This window comes from Sus scrofa, chromosome 8, assembly GCF_000003025.6.
Source record: "Sus scrofa isolate TJ Tabasco breed Duroc chromosome 8, Sscrofa11.1, whole genome shotgun sequence".
NCBI lineage: Eukaryota > Metazoa > Chordata > Mammalia > Artiodactyla > Suidae > Sus > Sus scrofa.
In genome coordinates this window covers 4,546,803-4,570,907 of record NC_010450.4, presented here as the reverse complement: position 1 = coordinate 4,570,907, position 24,105 = coordinate 4,546,803, and the positions used below count along the sequence as shown (strand labels likewise).

The 24,105-nt window shown below is 53.8% G+C and overlaps 1 protein-coding gene across 8 annotated transcripts in view; it reads right to left on the bottom strand.

Annotated features, from left to right (window-relative positions):
- JAKMIP1 (janus kinase and microtubule interacting protein 1) overlaps positions 1-24,105 on the bottom strand; it is a 141,135-nt gene that overhangs the window by 43,079 nt on the left and 73,951 nt on the right. For 7 of the 8 annotated variants that reach the window (XM_021100977.1, XM_021100978.1, XM_021100981.1 and 4 more), the window contains 6 exons: positions 19,352-19,846; positions 10,786-10,995; positions 9,825-9,944; positions 6,189-6,335; positions 5,208-5,348; positions 3,288-3,347 (listed from right to left, as the gene is read on the bottom strand). In XM_021100977.1, the coding sequence (XP_020956636.1) occupies positions 3,288-3,347; positions 5,208-5,348; positions 6,189-6,335; positions 9,825-9,944; positions 10,786-10,995; positions 19,352-19,846 (1,173 nt within the window). The remainder of the gene's footprint in view (positions 1-3,287; positions 3,348-5,207; positions 5,349-6,188; positions 6,336-9,824; positions 9,945-10,785; positions 10,996-19,351; positions 19,847-24,105) is intronic. The other variant, XM_021100982.1, reaches the window with a different exon arrangement.

Sequence of the window (24,105 nt, the reverse complement as noted above, 5' to 3'; positions counted from 1 at the left end):
TGCAACCGACACCACAGCTCACGGCAACACCGGATCCTTAACCCACTGAGCGAGGCCAGGGATCGAACCCACATCCTCACGGATCCTAGTCATGTTTGTTTTTTTTTTTTTTTTTTGTATTTTGGCCGCTCCGCGCATATGGAGTCCAGCTAGGGTCTAATCGAGCTGTAGCTACTGGCTACGCCAGAGCACAGCAACGTGGATCGAGCCTGTCTGCAACTACACCACAGCTACGGCAACGCCGGATCATTAACCCACTGAGCAAGGCAGGGATCGAATCTGCATCCTCATGGATCCTAGTTGGGTTGGTTAACCGCTGAGCCACGAAGGGAGCTCCTAGATAACTCCTAGATTGCTGCTTTGTAAGTGTCTGTCCAGAGGAAGTGTGGCATTCGCATACATTACTGGCAACGGTGGGAGACAACGCCACTCCTCCATAAGGCGGGGGTGGGGTGGGGTGGGGGAGGCAGGGGCGAAGGTTCCTCCACAAAGTCTTCCCACCCCCCACCCACACTTCAGTTTCGGGGGATCTACTCTGAGGAATGAGCCAGACTCTGGGCACAGCTTTCTGGACAAAAGGAGTTCACCGTGGGGACACTTCCAGAAGCAGGCAGGCCCAGACAGGGGAAGGGTGGTCACTTAATGAACGGCCCAGCACTCAGCGACTCCAGCCGCAGGGGTCGGGAAGAGCTGAATTTGTAAACTTGGACAGACAGATGGCAGCTATATGCACACCCCTGAGGAGCTAGAGGCAAACATGCCCGGCAGACAGCGTGGTAAACAAGCGTGGGGCCCATCCACTCAACGGATCATGTAGCCATGAAAACATATATTGATGCTGACAGCCTTGCATGGATAAATGCTTTACAGTATAATGTTAAGTAAAAAACCCCAAAAACAAAAGACCAGAGTGCAAAAGTGTATCCTGCAATTACAGTTACGTTATTAAAAAAAAAAAAAGGACAACTGGGCATTCCCGTCGTGGCTCAGTGGTTAACGAATCCGATTGGGAACCATGAGGTTCCCGGTTCGATCCCTGGCCTCGCTCAGTGGGTTAAGGATCCGGAGTTGCTGTGAGCTGTGGTGTAGGTTGCAGAGTTGGCTTGGATCCCACGTTGCTGTGGCTCTGGTGTGGGCCGGCAGCTACACCTCTGATTAGACCCCTAGCCTGAGAACCGCCATATGCCGTGGGAGCGGCCCAAGAAAATGGCAAAAAGACAAAAAAAAACAAAAGCAAAAAACAAAAAACTGAAGCGGGATGAGGATGGGGTGGGGGATTGCATTCAAATGCCAACCCCGACGCCCCGGGGACATGCTGCCGTGATGGATGACTTGCTTCCCAGACAGTCCACACTCCGATTATTCCGCTTCCACAGTAAAAATAGGTATTTAAAAATAGCCAAGCCGAACCACTTCCCACTTCTGAGATTCAAATGTCAGCGTGTAGAGGTCTGCAGCTCATTCCACTTACTTGGTGGCACACGCTTGGGCCTTGCGGCCCCAGACCTGAGTTTAAATGTCATCAGCCTTGTCAATTTCCTTTATCTCTTTGACTCATTGCTATATTTTATATCTATATGCTTCCCGTAACTGTAAAATGAAAAAAAAAAAAAAAAAAAAACACCAGCCTCACAGGGTTGCTTGGAGGATTCGAGAAGATGGCGTGAAAAACCACTGACCCAAGTGTCCACAGATCCACTGTGACTGGCCCACAGGGTGTACTGCAAACATTTGCACCAACATTTGCAGCCCTTAGATTTTACATAAAGGTGTTACAGGTGAACTGAGTCCCCCCAGAATGAGAAGCTGAGGTTCTCACGCTCCAGGACGTCCGAAGGAGACCTCACTTGGAAATACGGTCACTGCAACAACTGGTTAATCCGAAGGATACTGGTGTGGGGTGGACGCCTAACCCAACGTGACTGGTGTCCTTACAAGAAGAGGGCCATGCAGTGACAGACCCGCATAGGGAAAACGGCACGTGACGACAAAAGCAGGGATGACAGTCATGTGGCTTCACGACAAGGAAAGCCAGCGATGGCCAGCAAATCGCCAGAAGCTAAGAACAGACAAGGATGGACTCCCCCCGCCCTGCCCCTGGGTTCCACAGGGAGCTTGGCGCTGCCAACAACTGAATTTTAGACTCGGAGACTCCAAACCAGAGCTAGTACATTTCTGTTCTAAGCCACCCAGGTCATGGTGCTTTGCTACAGAAGCCCCGGGAAACGACTGTGTAAGCTCTGCCACTTCTCTTGAACAAAGAGAGCATCCGACAGCACCTGGCTCACTGTCTTCTAGTGACTGATGTTCTGGGGCCAGTTTTCCGCAGTCCTCACCACTCCCTACAGTCACCCCGACACCAAGGCCGGGTGTCTGTGGTCATTCGGTGTCGCATCTGCACTGCTCTTTCCTTCACAGAATATTTCTCTATAACCATATCTCCACCTAAGGATAAGCCAGGAGGGCTGTCTGGTTCAATAAAAAGGAGATCGGGCCCACATCTTCTGGGAGTGAAAAATGTTTATGGGTGTTAAGGCAAACTAACCCCCCCCTTTTTGCTTTTCAGGGTCACACCTTCGGCCTATGGAAGCTCCCAGCTAGGGGTCAAGTCAGAGCCGCAGCTGCCGGCCTACAGCACAGCCAGAGCAATGCAGGATCTGAGCCATGTCTGTGACCTACACCACAGCTCACAGCAACATTGGCTCCTTAACCCACTGAGTGAGGCCAGGGATCCAACCCGCGTCCCCATGGATACTCACTGGGTTCCCTACTGCTGAGCCACAGCAGGAACTCCACCAAGTCCCTTTTTAACGCAATTTACTCTTTTACACTCTGGCTTGGTCCCGTGGCATCTGAGATTTCCAAGCCCAGCTCTGCTCTCGCTCCGGGATGTTTGGACTCTATCTCTATACCATGGGCAAAACCACGTTTTCCAGAAAGAATGCATTCTGCACTATTCCAAAAAAGCCCAAAGCTCCAGATTTTTCACAACAGGATGTAAGATGTTAGAATCCTTCGAAAGGTCTCGGTATTCATGTTTTTAATTTGGGGCGAGCATCCCCTGAGGCCTAAATACACAATTCATCGCTAAGTTTTCCATGAATGAATTTCAATAGCCAGCTCCATCGCCTGTTACTTATGTGGCTTTGAGAGACGGTTACAACAAGCATTTCACCCTCACACACGCGGAGACGTGTCTCTGCCCTTAGGGCCCCTCTACAGACTGCTTGCTTCTCCCCCGCAGATTCCGCCCCGCAGATTCGGCACAAGACGAAGCAGAGGCTCACCTTGGGCGGCTTCAGGCTTTTCCCGCGATGCCTTCTGGACCGCAAAAGCCGTTCTCGCTCCTAGAAGACAACACAACTGGTGGCATTTTCAGCCAGCCTCCCATCACACCCCCCAACCCAACTGGTTCTCAGAGGGCACGACTCCCGATGCTGCTGTGCCTGGCTGACCGCAGGTGCTGAGCACCCACCACACGGCTGCTTCCCGGACCCGACAGCTATAGAGCCACACCAGTAACCGGGCTTGGACCATCCCAGAAAAAAATGCCAAGATCTGCCAGGCCTGTAAAATTCCAGCCTGTCTGCCTTTGGGGCTGGAAGCTATAAAGCTTTAAGCAGTCCTGACTAGACTGCCACTATCAGTGACCACAGCAGAAAATAAAAGAGCTGGCAGCTTTGATCTCAGACAGAGCTGGGGTCAAAGCCCTGCGGGCCTCCTCCTGGCCAGGGACACACCTCATTTCTCTGGGTCTCGGGTTCTTTCTTTGCTACCCAAGTTAGAACCTGTTCTGCAGACACTGTGGGGACCCGTGGCTCCTGTCGGTAGAACTGGCACCTAGAGAGCAGGAGCAGCAGCATGTGCACTGGAGAAAACCAGCCAGTTCTTGGAAGTTCCCATTGTGACTCAGCAGAAACGAATCTGACTAGTATCGGTGAGGATGTGAGTTCAATCCCTGGCCTCACTCAGGGGGTTAAGGATCTGGCATTGCTGTGGCTGTGGTGTAGGCCGGCAGTTACAGCTCCGATTTGACCCCTAGCCTGGGAACTTCCATATGCCATGGGTGCAGCCCTAAAAAGACCAAAAAAAAAAAAAAAAAAAAAAAGTCAGTTATCGCCTTCTTAAATGTTCCTATGCTCTGCAGATGCCAGGAAACCCAGAGACAAGTCTGGCGCTTAGCTGCAGCCCATGTGGTCCATCCACCCTGTGTCCCGCCTGGTCCTGAATCATGCCGCTACCTTTACTTTTTCTAGTCTTAGCTGTTCATTGTTCCTGTTCAAATTTAATCATCATTTTGTTAATGCTTTTTCATCTTGAGCTGCGTAAGGTCGTTCCTGTAACTAAGCAGAGATGATGGAAGGATGGAAGGATGGATGGAAGAAGCAGTGGAGGGATACAGGGATGGAGGAAGGAGGAGGGGAGGGAGGAGGGATGGGTGGAAAGAAGGATGGAAGAAGAAAGAGCAAAGGACAGTGAGGTGGGCAAGCCCAGAGGCCTGGACTATTATGGTCAAAGCCTCTTCTGGAATTTTGGTCACTGGCTTTTCCACTTTTTGACGATCCATGAATGGAACCATCACATACCCGCCTTGGGCAAAGCAGGACACACTTTGCTTCTGAAAACTCACTGCAAATGCTCCCTTCCTCGCACCTAAGCTCCTTCCACAGAGAGCTGCAGAATTCTCTGGATGAACACTCCATGTACTTAAGACATACAGCTCCCCCGCCAATCTCTCTCTCTCTCTCTCTCTCTCTCTCTCTCTCACACACACACACACACACACCACACACACACACACACACAGAGTCTCAGCAAGTCCTTCCAATTCTGGCCTGATGACAAGGTTCAGGTTTTTAAGTTCACAGTCTGTAGCAATCAAGCTAAAACAATCAGACTGCTTGGGGACAGATCCTGCCCACTCTGTAAAGGCCAGGAGACTCTTTTTAAAAACTGATATTGCTTCTTCATGGTGGCAAACTTGAGATAACGGGGTAAGACTTGAGATAATGCGTAGCCATGGAAACCGCTCCCAGGTACCGGGGATGCTGTGTGAACGAGGTCGAGGCGCCTCTGGCAGAACAAAGCAGGAGCACGCCCATCACCAGGAGGGGCTCTGGGAGGCCCCATCCCACGTCAGCAGCATTGCCCTGCAGCCCTGATGTTGTAAGGCGCCCCCCAGAGGGCGGGCACCCTCGGGGACGTACCAGCGAGAGGTCGTCGATGACGTGCTGCTGCTCCAGCACCTGCAGCCGCAGGAACTCGATCTCCTGCTTGTCCCGCGTCAGGCTGAGGTCGTTCAAGGACGTGTGCCGCTTCAGGGACGCCTGGGCCGACAGCTTCTCCTTCTGCAGCCAAGGGGAGGGAGAGTGCTGCGGGGCCGCTCACCCACAACGCTTGTTGGGGACCCACCGTGCGCGCCGGGGCACCGCATGGGCTCAGGGACATGGGATGGGAAGAGGTGGGGAGGGCTGAGGCCACCTGGTCCCCGAAGGGAGGGAGTGGACAGCTGAGACCAGAGCCAGGCCCAAGATGTGGCCGGCTGTGCCCATTGCCAGTAGGAGGGGCTGGGTGGACGCTGGGGGAGAAGTGGACTCTGCACGGAGCCTGGGAGGCCTGGGCGCTGTGGGAGAAGCGCGTGGCCCACAGGGCAATGACACACTGCCATCTGGGGCTGCCAGGGCCCCTGGAGGAGGGCATGCCATCACCTGGAGCCTCGGTCTGCTCAGCTATAAAATGGACATGACTGGCCCTACTTGGACAATGAACCTAAGCGTGTGCCTTAACCAACAGCTGCAAGACACCACCCCGACCACAGAGACCAGCCCTTCCCATTGGAGCAAATAAAAGGCTCCGTGCAAAGCGCCCAGAGCACGACCGCAGCGCGTTCACACACTGCGTCCCCAGCGCACCGGCTTTTCCGTGAGACGCTTCCGTGCCATCGCTCCATCCTCTCCGTGGCCTCGCAGCACCGATGTGCTCAATTCCCATTTCACGGCTGAGGACGCCGAGGCCCGGGGAGAAGGAGGGCTGTGCCCAAGGTCCCCAGGGTGTAGACGGCAGAGTGGGGGCGCTGTCTGACCGGCTCGCCAGGCTTCAGGGGGAGGTGGGGCGGGGGAGGGGCCCCCGGGGAACCTGCGCCCTGGAGGGCCCGGGCGGAGACCAGGCACCCAGGGCCCAGCACTGACCATCTCCACGTTCTCCCGCGTGAGGTTCTTGATCTTCTCCTCCATCCTCTGGATGCTCTGCAGCAGGTCCTCGTTCTTCTTGTTCATCCGCTTGTTCTTCTCCACCAGGGGCTTCAGCTGGACCTCCGTCTCGCGGGAGCGTTTCAGCTGCGGTCAGACAGACACGGAGGGCAGGCCGAGTGAGACCCAGGGGGAGGCGGCCGCCACCTGCGGAGGCCAGCGGCCACCCCACCTGGCCTGAGCTGTCGCCACGGGGACCACATTTCCTGGGTGGCACAAACACTCAAAGACACCCAGACACCTGGCTTCCAGACACAGGCTCCCACCTGGGCCTCCAAGGGCCCAGAGCAGGGCAAGAGGAGGGGGCGGCAGGTTGCCCCACTGGCAAGTGGCCTGAGCTGCGTCCATATGTCCTTTACCTCTGGCATAACCCCAGAGGTCAAGGTCACGTGCAGAGAGGTCAGTCCAGCTGCCTAGCTCCTCCTGGCCGCCATCGCTCCCCAGGTACAGACCCAGAAGAAGGGTCAACACTTTTCAGCAGCAGCAGCCTGGGGGCCCACTCCTTGCCAGGCTCAGGGCTCAGTGTGGGGGCTGGGGGGGCATGGGGATAAGTGGGTGGCATCCAGCCCTGGAGGTGCTCCCCAAGTCCTCTGAGTATCCTTCCAGTCACTCTCTGAGCAGCATCTGGGGAGCCCCTCCCGTGCCCAGGCCCTGTGCTGGGGGCTAGGCCAAAGAGATGGCATGACGGGGTGCCCAACCAACAGAGAGAGGAAGGCAGTGAGACAGGTGCCAGTGGGCGCTCCCAGTGAGGGAACCACACGTCCAGAGGTTCAGGACGGGCAAGAGTGGGGCATGCCCACGCAGGTGCTGCAGTGCAGCGGGAACGCAGATGTGGGCAGTGGGCAGCAGAGGCTGGGCCTGCGGAGACCTGATTTAGGAGCTGGAGAGCTCTGCCCCTTGTTTCCACCCCTAGCTACCTCCACCCCAAAGACTTGGAGGCAGGAGCGCCCTGCGGTCATGTCTGCCTTCTAGAATAATCCATCACTCTGCTGTGTGGAGGCCGGTCCAGCAAGACAGAGATGTGAGAGGTGACAGGGTGGGGTTGGGGAGCGGGGACTGGGGGGCCGCACAATGAGAGGCTCTCCCTCTTTTGCTTTCTGACTCCAGTGTCCTCGATGACACAGGCTTCGTCTAGCTGCATGACCACGGGCAAGTTTCTGGCCTGAGTCTCCTCATCCGTAACATGGGAATAATGGTGGTATCTGCCCCAGAGACGTGTTGTGAGAACTGCATGCACAGTGACAGTCTTTGCAGGGTTATTTTAGTAGGTGAAAATTAGAAACAACTGCAATAGTCATCAATATCACGACAGCCACAGGAACCCCTGCACCTGCCAGTGCGCGCCCCGCGTCACAACAGTGCTGAGCCTTCCAGGCATCCTCTCTCACTTAACCCTGACCGTGACCCTAGGAGGGGCCGTCCCCATTTCACAGATAACCTGGCCACAAAGATGTGGGGCGATGCGCTCAAGGTCACGCAGAAAGCGCCAGAGCCAAGAACCAAAGACAAGGGACTGACTGCAGAGCCCTGCTTTTGGTCGCCAGGCTGTGCAAGTTAGCACACTCGGATGGGTGCCGTTAAAAGGTAAAATGCACCCGGGATCGAGCATTAGCCCCCTAGAACTCTGTCCTGCAGGAAGAAAGGCTCACGGGAATGAAGAGAGAAGCATCTTCTGCGGGGCGTTGCTGACGACGGCAAAGGAACCTGAAACAGCCTAAATGTTCACCCGCAGAGGAGTGGCTGAATAAACCATGATTTGTCCGCACAACAGAGGACGAGGCAGTTACAAAGGGAAAGGCAGATCTTCAGGCGCTGACGTGGAGTGCTGATGCACCAAGAGAAAAAAGCTGCAGAACAGCAATACCTAAGAAAAATATCCCGTTTGAACCACAAAACAACAAAAGTGTCTTGGTGGGTATCCATACGTTTGCGTAAACATTAGAAGTATGGAAGAATCTGGAGTGCCTGTCGTGGCTCAGCAGTTAACGAACCCAACGAGGATCCATGAGGATGAGGGTTCGATCCCTGGCCTGGCTCAGTGGGTTAAGGATCTGGCATTGCCGTGAGCTGTGGTGTAGGTTGCAGAGGCGGCTCGGATCCAGCATTGCTGTGGCTCTGGTGTAGGCTGGTAGTAGTAGCTCTGATTGGACCCCTTGCCTGGGAACCTCCATATGCTGAGGGTGTGGCACTAAAAAGCAAATAAATAAATAAATAATAAATAAATAAAGTATGGAAAAACCTCCTCCAACTGTTAACAGTAGTCCCGTCATGATTTTAAGATCCCAGAGCTGGTACACGTATCAATTCTTACTTTAAACACTTCAGAAGGTCTGAATTGTTTCAAGGAAGCTATATTTTTTTTCTAATCCACTTAGTAAACTATTTCGCCTCTCATGAGGGATTTTTTTTAAGCTCAAGAGTATTTAAGTGAAAAGTGGAGACTTCATATTAGATGTACAGTCTGATGAAAGGTATATAAAAAATGCCTACAAACACAAGGGAAGCGAATGAATTTAATCTGATTACGCTAAAACTGGGAAGAGGTGATACTTAGTAACACTTTTCTTCTCCCATGTTTTTCAAATACACTTACCTTCACAGTAAAATTTAGAATAAAGAGAAATAAGAGGCATTTGTCAAGAAGTTTACGTTCTGACTACCACGACACAAAAATTAGTTTAGCCGTTTGTCCAGCAAGTTTAAACATATTCAAGAAATTGCTAGAAATGTATTTTTAACCAGAAGCCCATATTCATTATTTTTAAAATTAGAAATATGTGAACTTTCATGCAAAAGAAAGTAAACAGATGAGCAAAAAATAAAAATCAGCCATAATCACACCACCTAAAACAAGTCCAAATAATCAGGAGGATGACAAGGTATTTTTGTTCTGTCGTCTGCTTTTACCATTTCATTAATTGTGGACAAATTTCTACGGCTATTAAGTATGGTCTATAATGTCTTTTTTTTTTTTTTTTTTTTTTTGTCTTTTCTAGGGCCGCACCCTCGGCATATGGAGGTTCCCAGGCTAGGGGTCGAATGGGAACTGTAGCCACCAGCCTACACCACAGCCACAGCCACACAGGATCCGAACTGCATCTTCGACCTACACCACAGCTCACGGCAACGCCGGATCCTTAACCCACTGAGCGAGGCCAGGGATCGAACCTGAAACCTCACGGTTCTTAGTTGGATTCGTTAACCACTGCGCCACGACGGGAACTCCTGTAACGTCATGCTTAATGATGACCCGCGAATGCTCCATAATTCCTTAGAGCGATACCTGCGTATTGAACAACTGGGGTTTGGTTTGGTTTGGGTCTCTGTTACAAACAACCGGCCACACAGCTCCCTGAACTGTGATTATTTGTTCAGGATAAATTCCCGCAAAACGAAGGGCACCGTCGGGTTTCTTCAATGGGCACGCGTTGGCTTTTGAATCAGAAAGAACTCAGAAGGCACGGAGAGAAACCCGATGGCCCGTGCCTTCCCTTCACGTTCAAGGCCGGGTTTGTGGCCCCGGGGGCTGCTTCCCTGCACCCCGCAGGCCCCATCTGCCCGTGGGGAGCTGCTTACCAGTTCATTCCTCTCGTCTGCCAACAGGGTATTTCTGTCTTCCAGCTTCCGTATCACCGAATTCAGTTCAGCAATTTTTAGCTGAAATCGCCGCACGTCTCGCTCGTCCATATGCTGATCCTAAAAAAGAACCGAGACATGAACGTACTTTGGAGAAGCTTAACGGAGCAAAGAGCCCCACGGACCCTTCTCGGAAAACTCTCGGGACAAAGCTGAGCCCCTCGTTAGGGGGACTGGATGCCGTGTTGGGGCTCCCCCAAGTCCAGCAACACGTGGAAAGACCCCCCCTCAAAGGCGATGAGACCTCAAACCCTCCCTCGGTCCCCTGACTGCCGAGCACGGGCTCTGGGGACGTCCCGTCTGAGCCCCCGCCGCCCAGCAGCCCTGATGGGGCCACATCACGGATGTGCCCGGCTGTCCCTCAAGGGCACCGCGTCCTCCTCACTCACCCCTGAAAGGCCAGCGCCTCACGTGGTATCTGCACGCAGTGCGTGTGATGCACCCACGAGTGTTTACTGAGTGAATGAATGAATGAATGAGGCTTCTGCCTCCCCTGTGCCTGTTAAGCCCTGGCTGTGGCCCCGACGCCCTGGCTGCCGGCTGAGCGGCTGGCTCTGCCTTTAAGTCCTGTCCTGTCCTGACCGGGTCCTCTTCTGAGCTCCTACTGAATACGCTGCACTCCTGTCCTTTCTTTCTTTTCAGCGGCTCCAAGACCACGGGAGGCAACGGCAGCCCATTCCTCACCTCTGTCCCCCGGGCCTCACGCTGGGCCAGGCACACAGGGAAGGTGGGCAAGTTCCGGGAGAAAGACAAAGGGAGGGAAGGACGGACGGACAGACGGACAGATGGGAGGGGGCGGGGGCAAGGCGGGCAGGCAAGTTTGCCGGAGGAATGACCAGGAGGAGGAAGGGCGGCAGGGGCTGGGCTCCGAGGCCCCGGTGCTTTTGCACGAGCCCCTCACCTGGACGCCCATGAGCTCGGCCATGTCCCCTATGCCGGGCGGGAGCTCTCTCTTTGGACTACTGTGGTACCGCTCAGCCTCTCGGACCTGAACCAGCTGCTCATCCAGAGCCTCTTTCTGAAGAAGTAGCTTCTGGGTCTGCCCAGTCTGCACGCCGAGCTCCTTCTCCAGCGCCAGAATTACGCGGTCCTTCCCCTTGATCTCGTCCATCTGAAAAGACAAAGAGGGAGCAGCTGATCTTAGGGGCTCACGACCAGGGGAAGCACTCCCTTGCTGGGCCCTGGCCCAGGGGAAGGTTCAGCAGGTCCATGGACCCGGGACAGAGCGGGCCGCTGGGCACAGCCCAGGCCCTGCTCCCCTGTCGCCGCCCCCAGCACAGGGGAGCACAGAGCTTCGGGCTCAGGGACCCATGTGGTCCATCAGACACTTACCATCAAAACAGATCCGTGCTGTGTCCTCTGACCTTAATAAAGAGTGTCAAATCCCGACCCTCCAGCCCCCCACCCCCACCCCGCAGCTCAGTAAATCACAGAGCTGGTCTCCCTCTATCTGGCCATGACCCCCTGCCTCCAGCTAAGGTTTCCGGCCCCTCCCGGTCCCCAGACCCACTGCACAGGCTTTTGCCCTCTCTCCTTGTCACCGGAACTGACTCTGTCCCCCACCACCTGCTGCAGGAATGGCTCCCGCCGTCCCGCCCTTGGGGGGGTGTCTCCATTTCCAGCTTTTTTTAAGACTCACCCATGGGGTCCATAGTTCCCAAGGCCCAGCCCCCTTCCCAGTCTGCATCCTCTCCCCAGCCAGCACTGTCCTCCTGACCCACGACACTAACTCCCTGTGCGCAGCTGACACTCCGACCTCCCCTCACCCTGCCACCTCCCAGCCCCAGGGTCAGAGAACCCGTGACTGCCCTGTCTCTGCTGGGACCTCCAAAGGGCCTCAGCCTCTCATGTGCGAGCTGCAGCCCAAGTCCCAGCTCCCCCAGCCCAGCCTCGCCCCTCGTTCCCTGGAGGAAACCGAGCAGAGGAGGGAGCTTCAGCCGCGGGCCACACACTTCGCTGTTTCTGACACAAAGCCCACAGCTGGAAAACTGCCCCAGGAAGGGCACTGTATTGGGATGCCCTGCTCCCCAAATCCACGTCCCTCCTAACTTAAGAATGTGACCTCGTTTAGAAACAGGGTCTCTGTAGATATAATTAGTTAAGATGAGGTATAAATATATCTAAAACTATCTAATGGAATATTACGCAGCCATAAAAAAGAATGAAATCTTGCCATGTGCAGCAACATAGGTGGAACTAAAGATGATCATACTAAGAGAAAATAACACAAATATCATATCACTTGTATGCTGAAGCTAAAAAAAATGGTACTAATGAACTTATTAATAAAACAGAAACAGACGCACAGACAGAGAAAACTTATGGTTACCAAAGGAGACAGCAGGAGGTAGGGATAAATTAGGAGTTTGAGATTAACATCTACACTATTAACATACAACTATTACATACACGGATAAACAGCAAGGACCTACTGCATAATACAGGGAACTATACTCAGTATCTTGTAATAACCTAGAATATAAAAGAATCTGAAAAAGAATATATATGCACGTATGTATGTATAACTGAATCACTTCGCTGTACACTTGAAACTAACACAAGATTGCAAATTAACTATAGCCTCAAAAAATAATGAGTTCAATGGACTTCCCGTGCGGCTCACAACATAACGACTCAGTGTTGCTTCTACAGTGGCTGTGGCTCGACCCCTGGCTCGAGAACTTCCACAAGCCACAGGTGTGGCCACTTGTTTAAAAAAAAAAATGATAATAATAGTGAGTTAGGATGAGGTCACACTGGAGTAGGATGGGGCCTAATGACCCATGTCCTTATAAGAGGAGAGACCCATGGACATGCAGGGAGAAGATGGAGGCAGCAACTGGGGGGACGTGGCCACAAGACAAGGGACACCTGGAGCCACCAGAAGCTGGAAGAAGGAAGGAAGGGTCCCCCTAGAGTCATCCGAAAGAATGAAATCAACACCTTGACTTCCGATGTCTGGCCTCCAAAATGTGAGCAAATGCATTTCTATGGTTTCCGCCACCCAATTTGTGGTGCTTTGTCAGAGCAGCCACAGGAAACTAATACGGCATTAAGGGGAAATATTTCCCAAGCACTTCAGTTTCTTTAATTGACAAAAATCATAATGGTTTCAGCTACAGAGATTACTTTATCAGCATGAGAATCAGAAATAAATTCTCTTTGAGATAAGGTACCAAAAAGTTCTGAAAAGAACACTAATGCTTTAGTAAGGACGGTTTCAACAAAATCTGGATACAGGCTATATGACGTGGCATCTGTGGCTTCATTCAACACACACCAGGGTGTGCCCGCCATGAGCAGGCCTGTATGGAAGGCAACGTGCCTGGGTACTACGCTGATTAGTCGATGTAAAGGTCAAAGCCATGTGATATAAAACCACTTGGCACAGAGGAAAAAGCACTATGTATGGAATAAGAAGGTGGGGACTGGAGACTAAGTCCCCTCTGGCAAGCTGTGTGACCTCTGGCAAGTCACTCGACCTCTCTGTGCTTCAGGCTCCCATCTGTAACACGGGGATATAGGCATATCCACCTGACAGGGGAGCTGTGAGGACCAAAGGGAACAGAGGAGACAGGCAGGATATTTAGGATCGAGGCCACTGGGCCCAGACTGCCCAGGTTCAAGCCCTGATGCCACCACGTACCAGCCCCATCACCTTGGTCTAGCTATCTAATTTCTTCCCCTGCCTCGGTTTTCTCATCTATGAAATGGGGATAAGAATAGGGTTGTTGCGCTTAGCCATAAAAAGCAGGAAATAATGCCATTCACAGCAACATAGATGGACCTAGACATTATCATACTAAGTGAAGTAAGTCAGACAGAGAAGGACAAACACTATATGAGATGACTAATATGTGGAATCTAATAAAAATGATACACTAGAACTTACAAAACAGAAACAGACTCGAAGATTTCAAAACCAAACTTAGGTTTGCCAAAGGGGGAACGTGGTGGGGGGATAAATTAGGGGGAGGCAGGACTGATCTATACACACTATTATATATAAAACAGACGAGCAACAAGGCCTCACTGCAGGGCACAGGGAAATTCACTCAATGCTGTCTAATAGGCCACACGGGAAAAGAATCTGAAAAGGAATGGAGAGCCGTATGTGCACAACTGATGTACTTTGTCGTGTGCCTGAAATGAACACGACTTTGTAAGCCAGCAACGTCCCAATAAAAATTTTTAAAAAAGAAACTTGAAAAAAAATAGGGACGTGGTGAAGATGAAATGCATTAACATATGTGAAGTGCCTGGCACACAGTGGGCATGAAACAAACATCAGCTCTAATCATGACTGTTGCACAGCACTAGCTATCTCCATAAATGGTAGTTCTTGTCGTTCCTAGACTTTTGTCTCCTTTGTTATGCAAATGTTGGGGAAAGGACAGAAAGAACACTGGAGTGGCTTGAAGTGTGGTCCTGAAAAGATATGTCTACGTCCTAACTTCAGATACCTGTGAACGGGACCTTGTCTGGGAAAAGGGTCTTTGTGGGTGAAACGCCACCCTGGATTAACTGGGCAGGTCCTCAATCCAATGACAAGTGTCCTCATGGGATGAAGAAGAGAGAAACTTAGAGAGGAGGCCGTACAAGAGGAAGACAGAGACTGAAATGTTGCAGCCGCTAGCCCAGGCACGCCTGGAGCCACTAGAAGCTGGAAAAGCAAGGAGGGACCCTCCCCTGGAAACTTCAAGGGGGCACAGCCCCTCGGACACCCTGATTTTGGACTTGTGACATCCAGAATGGTGAGAGAATAAACTTTTCTTGTTTGAAGGCACCGAGAGTGTGGCCATTTGCTAAGGCAGCCTCAGGAAACTAACACAAACACCCTTCCGACTCAGCACACTTGCAGAGGGTGACAAGTCAGAGTGGAGTGTAATCTGAAACGCTTACCTTCTGGATCACACTTTGAAGTCAGACCCAGATCTCGCCAGCAGGGAACACTGGTTAAAAGCCCTGCCCAGAGGGCAGACAGCAGGGAGCTCAAATCCCCTTCTGGCTAACAAAAGGCTATTTTCTTTCAATAGTACTTTATGAAAAAGTGATAAAATATAATTGAGATTATAGAAGGAGGAAAACGGTACCCCCACACTCCACGCTGAGGTTTTCAAGCAAGGTCTCCATGGTTCTGACAAACTCCATAAGCTGCCTTTCTTTGGAGGAAAAAAGGATGCTCGCCTTCCCTCCGCATCCCAACCCCCTGCCCAGGACAACCTCCTGGAACCCCGGCCCAGTCTGAGTCTGGTACAGCTTCACCTGCAGCAGCTGCAGAATGTGCCCGGGGCTCCCCCGGCTGACGGCCCCACCCACAGCTCCCTGCTTTGGCTAAACTGTTTCTGAAAGGGTGGGAGCCCCTCCCCTTTGTAGGGAAGAAAAGGAAATTATGCCTAAGACACGGTTGCCACTGCAGATTTCAATCCAGAAGCGGTGAGAACTATGTGAAAGGACCTCACTAATAAACGACTTCACCTGCTTTCATAATTCAGTGATACTGAATCGACTGCCATCAACGGGAGCTGGGAACCAGTGATGAGCAAAACAGATCAGAATCCCTGCCCTCAGAGCTTCCATCGGGGGGTGCGGGTGGTAGCTGAAAACATAAGAAGTCAACACTAGAGCAGATCAGAGTGGGGTTCGTGCTAGGAGAAAAAAAGAATGCGAGGGGAGTCGGTGGTGCTGGTTGGGGGTGATACAAGCTAACAGGTAGGGTTCCAGTCTGTCCCCTTCAGTAGACAGAGATGCAAGTGCTGCACGCTTCTTGCTTTGCACTGGAACCCAGAAGTGCAGCTCCCACCACTGCACTACACTAGTTCCTCCCACAGAAAGGAGCAGCGCCGTAAGCAAGACAATTCTGGAAACCCAAATTCTCAGCCTAGAATGAGCAAAAGGGTTTGCAGCCTATCACACGGGAAAAGTTCCTAGAAAAGTCTCCACGAAGGAGGACGGCATCCAGGAAGGGACGGACAATGCAGAGGGGATTCTGCAGCCAACGCGTTCTGCGCTGTTACACTTCCCCAGCCAGAGTCCTGAGGTTCCCGAGGTTCGGAGTCCTGCCAGCCCACACAGCTGAGGGCAGGCACTCTCACTGTTTGTCCACTCTGGTCTGTCCCCAGGCCGGGTCCTTAGCAATCCGGTCCCCTGCCCTCAGGACCCCGACAAAGCATAAAACCTGTAGCACTGAGCTTCCTGAACTTTCCCGAACCCCATCCCTGAGTGTGCCAGACATTCCTGGGCTGCCTCCCTGCATCCATTCCCCCTTTTCCAACACTCACGGGCTCACCATGTGATTCAGGAGAGGGTGGGGCTGAAATGACTTCAAGTTCCCAGGGCAGGTTCTGATTGGCTCACACCACCTGCATGGCCCCACCCCCTAAAGATAATTGGCTCAGGGATGGATACATGAGCTAATCAGAGCCAACAACCCGAAGAAGGCATTGCCAGGACCCTCCTTGGGAGTTTATTTTCTTATTCTCTCACTTTCTCTGGACTGGCTCCTGTGTGGTGCAGGGTCTGGCACGGCGATGGTATCTCACCAGCACATCGAGAGCTTGGAGCCGGGGCAAACCAGGGTCCTGAGTAAGGTTATTAGTGCCACTGGAGCTGTGCCTGAGGCTGATCTTGCCACTTCAGTCATGAGAGCCAACAGACTCGTGGTTCGAGCTGGTGTGAGGTGGAATTTCTGTCACTTGCAACTAAAGAATTCTAACCGACTGTGTTAGTGAAAGAAGAGCAAGCTGGACGATGGCTCTCACTTCTTCCCAACACGACAGCGTGAGCTCAGGACTGGATCTGTACTTCAGAGATATGCTCTCTCTCTCCGGCTTCAAAAGCCCTCGAAGTAGACATTACGTACCCCATTTTACAGATAAGCTTGAAGCCCGGAAAAGCGAACGTGCCCACACTCTGGTCAGCAGTAGAATCGATTCAAATGCAGGTCCACCCCGGCAAAGCCCTCACTCTGTCCCACAGGCTCAGAATGTAATCACTTCTCAGCTGCCCGCTCCATCGGGACACTCGTCTCAGTGTCTTCCAGCTCCCAACAAACCCACTAATCTGCGAATAGTTTTGTGAGCTCCACCTCACTGCCAAATTTGGGGAATCAAAGAATGAGAAAGAAGCTGCTACCCCAAGATCCAGTCTCCCTCCCCCTTTGGTACCTACCCTTGGGTGAAGGATGTTCCCTCAAATTTATGTCTACCTAGAAAGTCAGGATATGATCCTATTAGAAACAGGGTCTGTGTAGAAGCACCTAAGACTTAAGTTAAGATGAGGTCATTCCAGGTTGCGGTGGGCTCCAGACCCACTAACTAACGTCCTTATGAGAAAAGACCAAGACACAGCCGTGTGGGGAGGAGGAGGCCACGTGGAGGGAGAGGCTGGAGTGATGCAGCTGCAAGCCGAGGAAAGCCACAGATTCCTGGCAAGCACCAGATACTGGAAGAGGCAAGAAAGGAGCCTTTAGAGGGGCATAGCCCTGCTGCCGCCCTGATTTCAGACTTCAGACTGCAGAACCGTGAGAGAATAAACTCCTGATGTTTTAAGCCATGGACTTTGTCATGGCAGCCCAAAATGAACAGAGTACCACACAAGGGATTATTAGGAGCTGCCATGAATTTCCCAGCTCCCCTTGCCACTGGGTGAGACTGGCAACTTCTGGCCAAAGAGATGCAAGTGGAAGCTTCTTTTCCAAAATGAAGTGTTTTTTTTTTTTTTTAGAGCCGCAGGTACAGCACATGGAAGGTCCCGGGCTAGGGGTCTAATCGAAGCTGCAGCTGCCAGCCTACGCCACAGCCACAGCAATGCCAGATCTGAGCCACCTCTGCGACCTACACCACAGCTCACAGCAACACTAGATCCGATCCTTACCCACTGAGCAGGGCCAGGGATAGAACCTGCAACCTCATGGATATTGGTCGGGTTCAGCCACAACAAGAACTCCCGAGAAAATTGTTCTTAAATGAAGACCACAGCCTCAGCCATCTGCCCTCCTGCTGCCAGCCTGGGATGCAGATGTGATGACTGGCAGTCCCTGGGATGAGGGACCCAGAGGACCAGGCCCAGAGCCCCTTCGGAGGGGAAAGCAGAGAGGCCCTGAGGCCTACACGACTCTGCGGAGCCCTTTCCAGACTTTGTACCTGAAGGAGAAATAACTTGCAGATTGTAAGCCCCTGTGTATTGGGGGAGTTGTCCCAGACCTAATCCTAACTGGTCTACGGAGGGAGTCCAAGGACCAACCCCGCTCTGCCCGCGACTGCCTTTTCTTCTGGACTGTGTCTTAAGAGGCACATTAGATGTGTCAGTGGAAGCCTGGAACCCTTCTTGCGTTTCTAATCCAATCCTGCTGACAAAGAAACGAAACACAGGCCACCTCCTGAACATGCTGCCAAGAGGCCTGTCTGAGGAGGGCATTTATCAAGTGGGGGGGTGATGGGAGAAACGGACATTTATTCTTTTCACTCTATTGTCCAAGTGGGCCGCGCGCGAGCGCACACACACACACACACACACACACACACTGAGAATACCCGAGCTGTGGGTATTTCTGCTTGGCACTGAAAAGCAAACAGATACCACGTCTTAGGTGTGCTTTAAACGAAGCTCAATCTCTTAGCTAATGCTTGTTTCTCCCTGTTTACGTTAAATACAGCTGCTTCCTGTAACAGAGAGGTATTTTACACGTCCATCTATTACAAACCATAAGCTGCTGCTAGATGCTTCCGTTAACTCAATTCTGCGAATGCTGGAGCACATGTGCAATTATCCCCCTTTGGTAGATGAGGCACCAGAGGCTCAGAGACAGTGAGTAACCTGATCGAGGCCACTCAGCAAACAAGGGCGGGCGGCTGAATTCACACCCGGACCAGACCTTCTCCAAAGCCTTCTCTTCCTGTTACATGATGACAGCACCGCGACAGAAGAAGGGAAAGGGGGCCGAGAACTACTTTTGAGAACTCGGTATTCGCATGGGCTTAGATTTTTCTGTAAATTAGAAACTGAAAACCAGCACATCTCTTCTGCCATCTTGGCCCTGGATTAAGCCATGACCCGATGCTCTGTCACCGACTAGTGACCAGTCTAGAGCCTCAGGCTGGACTGGGAGTCTAAAAGGACGCGTGGTCCTCCTGCCTCCAGTCCTAAAATGTCTTACCGTGTCTCCCACAGGCAGGACAGACCTGCCCAAGCCTTTATTCCACACCTGGGATGGCAGGGACTCTGCTGGGCCCCCAGGGCCTAGAACCATGCCTGGAGCACAGCGGGTCCCCCAAACTCAGCATTTACTTGTGGAGAGGATGGGCGCGTGCCCGAAACCAAGACCGGGTGCGTGCGTGGGCGCAGGGCGGGTGCGCAAGTGCGGGAAGGACCAGCGTGTGTACAAGGACGGGATGCGGGTGCGCTGGAAGCATGGCATGCGCGTGCGGGAGGGCAGGGTGCGCTGGGCAGGGGGGCGGCGCACGTACCAGCCGGCGGATGTCGCGCTCGCACTCGCGCTTGATGCGATGCACCTCGTCCTGGTGCGCCTGGTAGGCGGCGCGCAGCTCGGCCGCCTTGGTCTTGTCGGCCTGCATGCAGTTGCTGAGCGCCTCCTCCGCCTGCTTTCGCGCCGACTTGAGCTCCAGGATCTCCTGCTGCAGCCGCAGGCGCTCGCCATCAAAGGCCCTGCGCGCCTCGTCGCGGGCCTCGGCCAGCAGCGCGGTCTTGACCTTGTCGGCCGCGCCGTCGCGCAGCACGTTCAGCGTGGCCTGCAGCCGCTGCAGCTCGCCCTCCTTGATCTTGGCCGTGCGCGCCGCCTCCTGCTCGTGCTGGCGGATGAGCACCTCGCGCAGCGCCTGCAGCTCCTTGGTTTTCTCCTCGTGCAGCTTGGCCCTGAGCTCCGAGATGTAGGCCGTGTGCCGCCGCTGCTCCTGCTCGCGCTCCAGCTTGGCCTCCTGCAGCCGCTCCCGCAGCTTGCCCACCTGTAGCCAGAGGGGGGCAGACCGGGTCAGGGTCAACGTCAGGGGCAGGACCGGGTCCGAGGGCCATGCCTGCCACCTCCCTGTGCCCCTTGGTGTAGGACAGGCTCCCGAGACCCTCTGCAGGTCTCCAGGCTCCCGTTTTCCCCTCCCGACACTGCCATCGGCTGCACCCCGGCTCTTTGCTGCTATGCTGTTGAGGTCTTCCCGGCCGTGGAAGAACAGCTGAAGGTGCTGGAGAGGAGCCAAGCTGTGTCATTCCAGTTGGGACATTTACACGGAAGGACAATTTATCAGTCACAAAGTAGGCCGAAATCAGCTCTCTCATCACAGCTGAACAAGTGGTAAACCAGAATACATTACCAGTGCCCACGCCCTGAATTCTGGAGTTAGAGGAGACGAGCAGGTGGAGGCAGAGGGCAGCAGGGATGGAGGTGCCATCACTGCTGAGTGGCTCCCCTGCCTGGGCTGGGAGCTCCCCGCAGGAACCTCTCACAGCCTCGGAAGGGAGCGGACTCTGCTTTGCTGTAAGGTGCCCTGGTGACCTGCCCGGGGTGAGGGGCTGCCAAGGGGCAGAGGCAGGCTTCAGTCCCAGGCCTATGGGCGCCCGAGCTGGTGCCCTGCAGATGCCGGGCTGCCAAGCCCACTGAAAGGTATCAGCAAACAACTTAAAAGCATTATTTGTGAAATGTTAATAATTTGTAAAATGCGCCCAGGGAGTGCTTTCTTCAAACGCTCCCCACAGCTTTATTCGACCTTTTCATTTCAAATATCACAATTACACACATTCCACAGGACGCCTTTACAATCCATTTGTCTTCTAAACTACACTAATCTCTGAAGCACTGGAACAAATCTGTCTCTCATGGACAAGCTGCTTCCGGGGAAAGCGGCAACACGTCCCCCAGCCCACACTGTTTACAGCGCACCAACGCGCTGAAATTACCATAGCTGAGTTCTACAAGGTCACGCTAGGTGTTCTGCATTGTCATCTGGGTTGAGAGCGCCTTGCTTGTAACAGCAGGGACAGACGCAAATAAAACCAGCCAGGCAAAGACACGAGATCAGCACCTCCATCCCTCAAAGACAATCACAGAAATAAAACAAGGGCCGGTCAGAGGGCCCATCTCAGCCGCGAGCTAGAACTGGACCTGTCCTACCGGACTGAGTGCCAGGAAGCCAGGACTTTAAATATTTAACACGATCTCCCCGGGGAGGAACTAAATGCGACCTCCTTCCGAGGAGGCAACCTGCCCTGATCTTCTGGGTTAATGCTGACTGCGAATTGAATCAGAAGGCTGGGTCTTGTCGGACTCCGACTCTGCGCTGACGGGTGCACTTGCCTGGGCAAATTACTTGACCTGGGATGGTTCGTGTTACATGGCAACCAGGCAGGGCCATGGTCCCAGGTCTTTTGGCCAAACACCAGTCTAAATGCTTCTGGGAAGGACGTGTGAAGCATGTGATCAACATTTAGACCTTGAGTAAAGCAGGTGACCTTCCACAGCGTGGGTGGGCCCCCCCAGTCAGTGGAAGGCCTTAAGAGAGAAGAGCAAGGTGCCCGGACGAGGAGGGAATTCTGTCCGCAGCCTGCGAGGTCAATGCCTCCTAGCACGCCCAGCCCGCCCTGTAGAGTTCAGATCTGTCGCCCGCCCCCCCCCATGGCCACGTGAGCCACTTCCTTGAAAAAAAAAGAAAAAAAAAAAAATCCCCGTCTATCTCTCTTCTACTGGTTCTGTTTCTGTCTGAAGAACCCTGACTTTTTCCCAGAGCGTCCCAATCCTTCCCAGTGAAACAGGGCCATCCACAACTGCCCCGTAAAGGCAGCTGGGAGGAGGAGAGCTGAAGCAGACGGACGGACCGAGGGAGGTTTGGTCCCAGGCGGTGAGCACAGGCATGTGCAGGGCAGCCTGGAGAAGCCCCGAGTGCTGGCCGTGGCCCTCTCTGCCCCCACCCACCCCAGACCATGGGCCTCAACATGTCAGGGACACTGCCCTGGTGACCTTGGCACCCCAATGGGCGCTAAGAAGACTCCCAGGGATGCTGGAGACTTGGGACCATATGAATCCTGCTCCCTTCCTCCCTGGCTAGCAAATCCTTCAGAGCCAGCTCCAGACCACGCCTGCAAAGGCTTCTCAGGCCCCTCTGGCCACTGCTGGACTCCTATAATCTCTGACGAAGCACCCCAAGTCCTGTCATCCCGCCAGCATCCTGAGCATCTGAGCGCCCAGCCCGCCTGAGGGCCGCTGTTTCTGAGTCACTGCCCAAGGCCCAGGCCAGGGCTGGAGCAGAGCTACAGGCACTCGATGAATGTGTGGCTGAACCGACAGGGACATTCGCCACGTCCCCTCGTTCTATGGTGTTCGGTGGGGCTCCTCTGCTCAGGTAACAGTGCTGGAAATGTGACATCAGCCCCCATGTCATGAGAGCATATCGAAATAGCAGTTCAACACAACTGCAACTCTATGCTTCTCATACCAGCCAATGAGCACACTGCTGAACTCTCCGAGAGCAGAAGCTCTCTTTGCTGTGTCAGCCCCCCAGCAGGGCCACAAGGTGGCCGGGTCGAGAAAACGGGCAGCCAGAGCACGTGGAGGTAGAAGGCACCTGGGGAGGGGGCTGGGCTTCCTGCAGAGCCGGCTCCCAAGCCAGTGCCAACACCCGCAGCTGTGCAGAACCCCAAATTCCTCAGTGGCCTAACCCCCAGAACCCGGAACGTGACCATGTTTGCAGATGGGCTTAAAGGAGCTCATTAAGTTAGGTGAGGTCACCAGGGTGGGTCCCGATTCAATATAACTGGTGCCCTTTAGGACAAGTGAGGACACAGACACACACACAGTGGCGGGGCGGGGCGGCGGGGGCAGGGAGAAGAGGTCAAGGATGGAAGGCCAGGCGGTCTACAAGTCAAAGAGAAAGGCCTCAGGAGAAACCAGCCCTGCCCACACTCTGATCTCAGACGCCCAGCCTCCAGGACGGTGCAGGTAGAAATCTCTGTTGTTGAAGCCTCCCCCCACCCCCACCATCCCGCCGCAGGCTGTGGCAGCTCAGTGTGGCAGCCCAGCAAGGCGATCCACCTGGGCCAGTCACCTCTCCTCTCCAACCCCAGGTCGCTCACCTATAATGTGCGGAAAGCCACCTCTGACCTCCGAGGTCACTGCAGGGGTCAGGAGGCTTCTAACATACCCGATGCGGCCTGTGCAGCAGACACACATAAACGGGCCAGCGCTGAGTAGCCGCATGTGGCAGGCGGTGCCCAGGCCCTGTTTCTGACTCCCATTCATTCGTCAGATGACTCAGGGAGGCAGATGTTTAACGGATGGGGAACTGAGGCAGAGGGCAGCCCCCGGCTTGGCCCAAGGTCCCCGGGGAGTCAGGGAGGCAGATGTTTAACGGATGGGGAACTGAGGCAGAGGGCAGCCCCCGGCTTGGCCCAAGGTCCCGGGGAGTTAGTGGTGGATGTAGGAGACCCAGCCGAATGATGTGGGCTGTGTGGCTCCCCCATGGGCACAGCTGCTCCTGCTCCTTCCCCGTCAGCCCCTCCAGGCCCAGCTGCCAGGCTGACAACCCCAGGGGATCCTGGCAGGTGAATCCCGAACCCCTTCCCCCTCCCCTACCAGGCCAGGCCCTTGGCCCAGCCCCTCGGGAGCAAGCCCAGACCCCACCCTCTTTCTCCTCTCTGGGCTGGAGGAGCATCCCACGCCCTGCCTGCTTTGCCCTCAAAACACCCAGGTCAGAACCACACCACCCGTAACAACCGCAGCAGGGCCCCGGGCATCAGATGGGCGTCTCTCGTTTCCATTACCTAAGATCTTTAAAGCAACCTTAAGCTGGGCAGTTATTATGCTGCTGCGTTACAGATAAGAAAACGGACATTTGGGGACTTTATGTCACTTGCCCAAGATCAGGAAGCCAGTCAGAGGCCAAGATGAGGTTTAAAGCCAGATCTGCTTGACAGGCTCCTCCTATTGTGATTGGCTGTCCATCTGGCAGCCCACTGACTGGTACCCAACCGGGCGTCCTAATGATTGGCTCCAAATTCAAACCTGCCCTGCGAGAGCAATAGAGCTCCCATCGCAGAGCCAGGCTCCGTACCAAGCCCTTCACGTGTACATATTTATGTCCTCACTCCGGATCGCAGGCCCATCAGGTGGCACTGCTCTGGTCTCGTCTTGCAGGGGAGGCAAGTGCGGCGCAGAGAGAGAAGCGGCAGGTCCAAGATCAGGGCCGGACATGGGAGGGGCCAGGACTGGCACCTGTACCAC